The sequence below is a fragment of the Otolemur garnettii genome, unplaced genomic scaffold (genome assembly GCF_000181295.1).
Source record: "Otolemur garnettii isolate 467f Iridium unplaced genomic scaffold, OtoGar3 scaffold00123, whole genome shotgun sequence".
In the NCBI taxonomy this organism is placed as follows: Eukaryota; Metazoa; Chordata; class Mammalia; order Primates; family Galagidae; genus Otolemur; species Otolemur garnettii.
In genome coordinates this window covers 5,652,487-5,660,854 of record NW_003852518.1, presented here as the reverse complement: position 1 = coordinate 5,660,854, position 8,368 = coordinate 5,652,487, and the positions used below count along the sequence as shown (strand labels likewise).

The following is an 8,368-nucleotide window of genomic DNA, read 5'->3' as shown; positions in this document are numbered from 1 at the left end:
ATGGTAAAAACTTTATTTACTATTTATAAATACATTGCAAGACAAACTTTTCAAAAATACTTTTTTTTTCAAAAACTTAAAAAAATAAAGAAAAGCTAATAGGTAGGCAGAATGTCTTGAGATCCCTTGGTGTTCTCAAGGAGAGCTCTGTGAAGTGGGTGTCCACACGGAGGGCCACAGCAGGACAAGGCAGAGTTCTCCCATGCCTGACGTCTCCAGACCTCCTCAGGTTTGGCTTCTGGGAGAGCAGCCTAGCCCCACGGGCACCAGCTCCTTTCTTCCGTTGCAGCCACAGTTATGTCATCTAGCATCTCTAAGATTTCATCTAGGAATATCTAGTATAGATCCTATTATATTTGGGCTATGTTGTATACAATGTTAACAATGAATTAAGAACATATCTTCTCTGCATATATGTGTGAATTATAAAGAAAAGTATGAGAATGACTCCAAGTTCGACAAACACAGGTGACTCCCTATGTGTTCCCCGTATCCTCAATGGGCTCTCCAACAAGCCATTCAACTTTCCTGTTTAGATATTATTGTTTACACTGTGCCAAGGAGGAGAAAAGGTGAGAGATGAAAATAAATCTTTGTTTTTAGAAAGCTTATCCTCAAAAATGAACTTTGTCATGAACGGTTGAACTACAAAACACTATTTTCTGCAGTCATCTGAAGAATCGTGCCATTATTTATAATGCTTCTGAACACGAAGGCTGACTCTTACTGTCCCCCCATCCCTCTTCCCTTTGGAGCCACAGCAAAGGCCATCATGGGTCTTTCACAGGGCCATGTCTTTGGGAAGCTTCCTGATAAAGGAGGGTCAGAAATACCTGCCTTTATAGGTTCCCAGAGGGTCCTAAAACATTCTTGGTCATTTTTTTTTTCTTTTAATAAGACTCCACCTTATTTAACAGTCCCTAAGCAGTACAGGTCACTGGAAGATATGAATGATCTTCTTGGTCGAGGGACGCAGGCTCTTGCCTCAAAGATGGCACCACAGAAGGCTATGAGCTCCAGGAGGGGTATCAGGATGGTCAGAGTTTAGGGGTTTCCTATTCTTGTTAAGACCTGTGTTCACTTTACAGAGAGCAGGGCTAAAGCATGGACTCTATGTTGGCAACATGGCCACCTACGTCATGAAGTCGGGGTCCACTGCCCGGCGAACATGTGGTGAGAGTCCCACGAGGGGATGACGTCCAGGTGCAGTGCTGGAGTTTACCAGTATTTTTATAGGAAGCAACAAGAGAATTCAAACTGCTTTTCACTGATTACAGGAAACTGGAAAGAAAGATGCTCAAGTTTACCATTTAAAGGAACCACAGGCGTTTCAAAAACCTCTCTCTAAACTTTGGTTTAAAAATAAAAATTCAGTTCACCACAAAAAGAAATATAAATCGAGGCTGTAGCCAGCTGCTGATCATGTCCTCGGCAGTCTTTTGTGCAAAATAAGGCGCATTTGAGCTCCACATTAACTAAAACAAAAAGAGAAAGAAATATATTGAAATTATCCCTCCAAAAATCCAAAGGGCTCAGATCCTTCCCTGAGATACTCAGGCACAGTCCCCAGGTAAATGGGCTTGGGCCTGTAGGTGGTGGCTGGGATCACAACCTATACTTTGTAACAAAGCAAAGAATGCTATAAGAGTCTCACCATATTCACTATCAAAAAGAGTTACCCTAAAATTGGAATTATTCTAACTTGCAAGGAAAAAAAAAAACTTTATGGCTAAAAGTAAAAATTTCTTCTACTTAAACTAAATTTGTGTTGAGAAGATGAATTATATTCATCCTTTGCCCCCCCCAAAACTCCTTGATTTATTAAAGGAAAAAAAGAATACTGAATGTGGTAATAATCTCCAAAATGATAGTTTAAAATTCTATTTTTTGTATTAAATTTAAATAAACTTTTATTAAAATTAGCCACAGACTAGCAGAATAATCATAATATATTTTACAGAAAAAAACCAACCAGCCACATCTTCTGACTAACGCTCTGTCCACTGAGCAGCAATTTCATTTGTCTCCTATCCACATCTTTAAGAAACATGTGTCCCTAAGAAGTTCTTGTGGACTGAAACGGTTTCCCTGGGAAGATAAATGAACCATCTGAGTTACATAGGAAAAGCTTAACTTTGAAAATTGTCTGGGAGTGTATTGTAAGCTCAGGTCTTGTAAGTGCTTTGAAATAAAGCAGAGTGTCTCTCTGCTGGTCCAGCCTCTTTGCCTGCGTCTGTTTGGTTGGGTTGGTGGGGACTCCCTCTCCCTATATCCTTCTGAAGAGTCTGTTTGCTTTTCTCTCTCTGGGCCTGGAATGCAGCTCCTGGGTCAGCAAGGGTGGGAAAGGGCCAGTGGCCACGTCCAGCCTCCAAGAAATCCTCAGTCTATGGAGCCCCCAAGGCTAGTGACACTGAGGCCCTGGATCCCGACACAGTTCCCTGCGGAGGGCTTACGTCACACAGCCGGCGTCTATTTGCTCTGCATGCTGTAGCAGTGCACGTCCTCCTTCCCCTTGGCATCGTAGCCCGGGAGCGGCTGTCCGTACTTATCCACGCACCAGCAGAAGCCCCGCTTTCTGCCTTTGGAAGGGCGGCACTGTGGGACAGAAAACAGAAGACCCAGAAGTGAAAAAACATCCCCTGGCCCAGGGGCAGTTTGGGCACCAGGGAAGATGGCAACATGGTTTTCCCAGAAATCACAGCCAAGGCTACTTGAGAGCCACACGTGGGCCTAGGCAGCAGCGTGGGTGTCGGTACGCACATGTGTGCAGATGTTTACTTTTCTAAGCTGGGGTGGGGCAGTTTTATGCCTCTAAAAGTCTAAGGTGGATATCAGACCCTACAGACCCTGGTGAGCCTCAGGCTTATCTGCCAAATGAGGAAATGAGAATGTTCTCTCTGCCCTGGGACTCATGGCACCGTGTCAGGGTGAATCTGTTGCATGTATGGTAGAAAATGCTGGTGTGATTAAGAGGCCAAAGAGAACAACAGCTATAGAGGAAGACTCAGGCTCTGGGACGGGTGACGCCCACTGCAAACCCGGGAACAGGGTCACCCTGGGGCCGGCATTTATTACTTAGGTCTTCTAAGACTAAGTCTACAGAAATCTTGGTACAAATTTTTCAATTTTACAGCCAACGGAAATGCTGCCACCATAATGCACACTCTACAGAGGCATATGGATTATGGCTTAATGTAACTACAACTGCTTGTCACTATCAAGGCGGCCTCGGTGTGAAAAGGGATCAATATACGATCTCAAGTAAGCTTTCTGTTACGTGACCTCACACCTCACTTCTCAGAAATGTGCTACAATAGTCATCTGAAGGGCCATTCCATGATGCAGCACTAACAGAAGTGTGGGTGTGTCCTCCCGTGGTTCATGATGAACTCCACGGATGGCACTGCATGTGTTCTGTGGCTGAGCTGCTGAAAGGGCGGGAGGGGATGGGTGGTACACGGGCACTGGGGTTGGGTGCCCATCTAGCATCACTTTGACTTGGAGCAACAAGTCAAAGTAGCCCTTGGTCCCAGCCCCGGTGCCATGTGGGCTCAGAGTCCGAGGTCAGAGGCTAATTTCTCCTGGTGTCACTGGACAGTGGGAGAGAAAGAAACACTTGACCTCACTCACCTGCTTTTTCTTATAAAATCCCTTCTTGTCGCAGTTGGGGATGTGAACGCCCCTGGGACTTAGCACATTGAGGAACTTCAGGTGATTCAGTGTGTCCTCCATTTCTCTGCGGCAAGGACCCTAGGGATTAGGAAGTTGGGGAACAACAGAGTCAGGGTTATTTCTCTGGAATGCACGTTTTCAAAAATCCCACAGGGCCACACAGCTATCACAAGTGGGACCTGCAATACGTATGTTCCTCAAATGTCTTTTGCCTGATTTAGCAGGAAAATCCCACATGGATGCCATCTCCTGCTCCTGTTCTCCTCAGGCTCTTCCCAGGGTGAGGCACAGAAGCTGGCACAGGGCCAACAGTAGGTCAATCTATAACTCTCTCTAAGAGAATATTTTACTTTATCTGCCGAGGTCTTTCTGATACCCCATTTGCTTTTACAAGTGTTATTTCAGTTTGGTCCTCCTGAGATTATCTGAGATAGGAAAGGGTCAATATTCTTTATGTAAGGAGGGAGAGGAAAGATTTGAGGCAGAGAGGGCAAACGGGACCACTGGGGCTTGTTGTGTAAAGAGTGTTCTTCAGAGGCCCTGAGTACCCAGGCATGGTGGGTCCCACCCTCCTCCTTTGGCAAAAGGAAAGGCTCTCACATATTCTGTCTCTCGCTTAGACTCAGAGGAGAAGTTCTGGGTGTCTGTGCTCTGAGACTCGTAGTCGACCTTGTAGCGCTGGCTGTCTTTGGCATGCCCTTTCTTGATGACATCCATCTTGGCATGGATGGGGTGGAACTTGGAATCAGACATGCGGTGTGTGCTGGGGACAGCCTGGCTCTCCACACTGGTAGCACTGCGGTCTTCCTCTGACTCACTGGCGTTTCCTTGAAAAGCGCAAGGGAGGCAAAGACATTAAGAGTTATTGACATCTAACAACAGCCTTTCCCCAAATCTTAATACTGCAACCAAGTCGCATGGACATAGCATAGTCACTTTGATGAAGTGTTAGTCCATAGTGCTCCCTGCACATGGCAGCTCCTATATCTCAAGAGCTCATCTGTTTAAAATCAATCTGACATGTGCTTTCCCTAAGTAGCTGCAAATGAAGAAGGCAGAAAGATGCTCACCAAGTTCCTCTCTATAGGTGGTTTACCCCACACTGGCAGGGGTGGACCTGAGCCAGGGAGGTGTTGCAGGAGATCTTGCAGGAGATCCTCCCACCTGTGGGAGCAGCGACAGCCCCAGGAAATTGGAAAAAATGCACATCTTCCCCACCAACACTGGAGTGGCTGTGGCAGTGTGGGTTTTAATAAGCACTCCTGGGAATTCCAGCATTGGCTCATGGTTGGCCAGCGTGGCCATGCTACCAGGGGTAAAGGCTGCCTGTGAGCTTGGCGTCAGGCTCGGATGGGGAATCTGAATTCCAATCTGCAGTGGGTGTGCCGGTGGCTTGTCTTTGAGGTCTCTTGTTACATCTCTAAAACTCAAGGTCCACAAAGACCTTATGCATCCTGGGGGACCCCTCCTGGGTGAGTCCTCCTCACCCCCAGTCAGCACAGGAGCGCTGAACTTCCACTCAGTGCTCAGGCTTCTAAGTGCCAAGCACTTTCATTCCCTGGGTCGGGGTGGGGAGAAGGAAAGCGCCTTCCAGCAGATCCTCATTTATAATCAAAAGTGCTATGTGCAGACAGCCTGATCCTTGGAATGGAGTTTAGTTGGGATTTTAAGTATATGACTAAATTTGTGGTTTGATGTATGGCCAGGATTCTCACTTCACTTCTTTTCGGAGATGGATGAAGGACCCCTATAGGAATCAAAGGCTACATTTATGGAAGATGCTCCTGGGGCACTCAGACCTCCCAGTGACTTTGGCTTAAGTCTGAAAGTGACTGTCAAGGGATTCCTTTACTCCGAAAGGCAGAGTCTTAATGTCTACCCTTAGCAGAGGTGTTATGTCACCCTTTTGGTCCTAAACCTATTCTAGATAGATACCAGAGGGTTGAAATTATTTGGCGCAAATGCCTTCCTCTGTTCTGGAAGTGCACACTGGAAGGGTCACTCACCCAGCCTTGGGAAATCCCTCTCCTCTCTGGGTCTCAGTTTCTTTACCCACCAAAGAGCCCACTGAAGTCAAGGTGCAACGTTTCCTAAGGGGTTTTGTGCCTTGGGGAGTGCAAATTCCCAGGGTCTATCCCAGAGCCTGGCAAAGTATGCCCCTAAGTGACAGAACTTGGTTTCAATTTCCTTTAATCCTAGTCTTTTCCTTTTCTTTTTCAAAGAAACCTGAGTAATTTCTTAAACTTGCTTGGTTTCTTCTTAATGCCTGGACTGCAGACTAGGGCATGAAGAAAACACAGTTCTATTTAAGGAACAGATAACTATGACTTTTTACGATCATAAAAATTTGCCTATTTTTCTCAAATGAATTTTAGAAGTCACTTAGATTGTTTTGTAATTTTATAATAACTCACATCAACCCATACTACTGAACTACTACGGTGGTTATCATAATATTATGAATATTTTCCAAGATCACCTTTTAAACACCCCAAAATGTACTAGAACAACAACAGACACACTTAGCAAACAACGTAACTTTGCCTGGAGAGACAAATGCCTCCAGTGATTCTAACAATCAACTGGAGTCCCTGCATGTTTCAGGCAATTAGAATCTTCCCTTTCCATTAATCTGGTGTTTCTCAGAATGAAGTCAGCCTTGCCTAGCAAGGACGTAAGTTCACCAGGGTTGGAATTCTGCAGCTATGTAAGTTATCCAGGACTGTCCATCCTGCCAGGCTTGGACGGGGGGCTGGCTCAGTGCTATCTGTCCGCGGAGGGGGACTAGAGTCGGGAGAATTCTCCCAGCCTTCAGCTGTGTAGGGCAGGGACTTTTCTTGTATAACTGAGGCTGGCTAAGCATGCCTGAAAGAGGAACAGCTGCCAAATCCATGGGAACTTCTTTTTTAAGGGAACAACGCGATGCCTTACCAGAACTGCACCTGCCTGACAGTGGCTGAGCCAGAAGAGGTGACTCTGCCAAATGTTTGCATTTTTCTTCTTCTGGGGCTTCTTTTTTACTGCTCCTCACTCTTCCCATTTCAGATTAAGAGGGGAAATAGTCCCAGAACTGATTCCAACTCATATTCCTGTAATTGAAATCCACTCCGTCCACATTCTCTGAACCCCCAGGCACCTGGGCATTTGTTTGGGATCCGAAGAGGTGCAGCGTAATGTAAATGGGATGGTAGGAAAGTGGCCACACAGGGTTTAAACCTACAGTTTATTTCTGCCTCTAGGTGACCTTGAAAATTTGCTTCTTTCTGAACTTCAGGTTTTCTAAGTGTAAAAGATACCAAACCCCAAATCCACCTTGTTTTTGACATACCAGGACATGACACTGCATTGCAAATCAAAGGTTGTGCAAATGTTAGCATTTCTAAAGACAAGGTCCCTGCCCACCTTCCCAGGTCCAAATCCGCCCCTTGGTCACCGTACTGCGTTCCCAATACCCACACCAAGCACCCTTGGGACTGACGCGCGCCCTTAGTTCGCGGGAGTCCAAAGTCACGTTCCATAAAATCGGACTATATAGTTCACCTTTCGTACCCGCGTAGGGCAAAAGAATCTCCCGTGTTCAGGATCTTTTCATTGACAGCTAACCTGGATACCGCTTTCTCGCCCGTCCCTGAAACCTTTAACCGATTGCCACTGAAAAAGCTTTGCAGTCCACAAAGTACTCGTTCTACTTAGGGTTTCTCTAGCAAGCGTCTACACCTTTTGGGCCTCAGGCTCCCCAGGTACAACCCTCGGACCGAGAAAAAAATAGTTTCACCCCAACAGCACCCCCAGCGACCCCCAGCCGTTCGCATCAGCCCCGGGTGCAGTGCGCAGGGCACCTGGCGCGGGCGGCTCACCTGGCGCGGGCGGCGCTGGCAGCAGGTAGGAGCGCAGGCGGCCCATGGCACTGGCGTTGGCGCAGAGCCCGCGGCCGTCCAGCAGCGCCTGCAGCGGGCGCGGGTCGCCTTGCGGCGGCTGGCAGCGGAGGCCGGCGCCGCAGCGCTCGGTGTAGACGCCGCACGACTGGCCTTCTCGCAGCGCGCACGTCAGGCAGCAGCCGCAGCCCGGCTCGCGCACCAGCTCGGCGCACGCGGGCGCGGCGGGCGGAGGCACGCACTGGGCCAGCGCACGCGCGTCGCACGGCTCGCAGCGCACCACCGGGCCGGCGCCCGCCGAGCCTGCGCCAGCCCGAGCCACTGGCGGCTCACGAAGCAGCACCAGCACGGTCAACGCCGCGGCCCAGAGCATGAGGCGTGCTCGTTGCATGGCGCCGTCAGGGAGGCCAGCTGCTCGGTCGGCTGGGGTGCGCAGGAATAGGGCGACAGCACTCGGCGCGAGGTTGCGGGATCCAGGCAGGCAGCGGGTCCTTATTGTCTCGCTGCGCGCTCGCATCTGGGCGGCCCGGGTGCGCCGGCCGCTATATAGAGCCGCAGCGGCCGAGGACACGCCCCGGAACGGCGCGCCCAGGAGGGGGGCGGGGTGGGTCGGCGCAGGCCCCGCGGCGGGGGCCCGAGTCTTGGCCTCCAGCTCGCCGCGGGTCTGGGCACCTGCTCCCGTGCGCACGCTTGGCGCCTGGGCCACCTCGCAATCCCTGGGAATAACAGCCCGCCCGGCCACTGTGGGCCCCAAACCTCCTCAGCGTCCCCGACACCCCAGTCGCTCCAGGCCAACTAGGCTCCCCGGACCTCCTCTGCAC

At 49.3% G+C, this 8,368-nt stretch overlaps 1 protein-coding gene across 1 annotated transcript; it reads right to left on the bottom strand.

The window, feature by feature from the left end:
- On the bottom strand, positions 1-8,060 carry IGFBP3 (insulin like growth factor binding protein 3). Its single transcript, XM_023517887.1, has 5 exons — positions 7,530-8,060; positions 4,273-4,499; positions 3,631-3,750; positions 2,454-2,595; positions 1-1,475 (listed from the first exon to the last, which is right to left on the bottom strand). The coding sequence occupies exons 1-4, from the start codon at positions 7,936-7,938 to the stop codon at positions 2,470-2,472; spliced, it is 882 nt and encodes a 293-aa protein (XP_023373655.1). The 5' UTR covers positions 7,939-8,060; the 3' UTR covers positions 1-1,475; positions 2,454-2,469.
- Between the last annotated feature and the right edge of the window lie 308 nt (positions 8,061-8,368).

Coding starts and splice junctions, on each gene's coding strand:
- IGFBP3 (XM_023517887.1), bottom strand. CDS start 7,938: ATGCAACGAGCACGCCTCATGCTCTGGGCCGCGGCGTTGACCGTGCTG. Junction 4,500..7,529: donor GCCAGCGCCGCCCGCGCCAG/GTGAGCCGCCCG, acceptor GCGCTTTTCAAG/GAAACGCCAGTGAGTCAGAG. Junction 2,596..3,630: donor GATTTTATAAGAAAAAGCAG/GTGAGTGAGGTC, acceptor TCTGTCCCACAG/TGCCGCCCTTCCAAAGGCAG.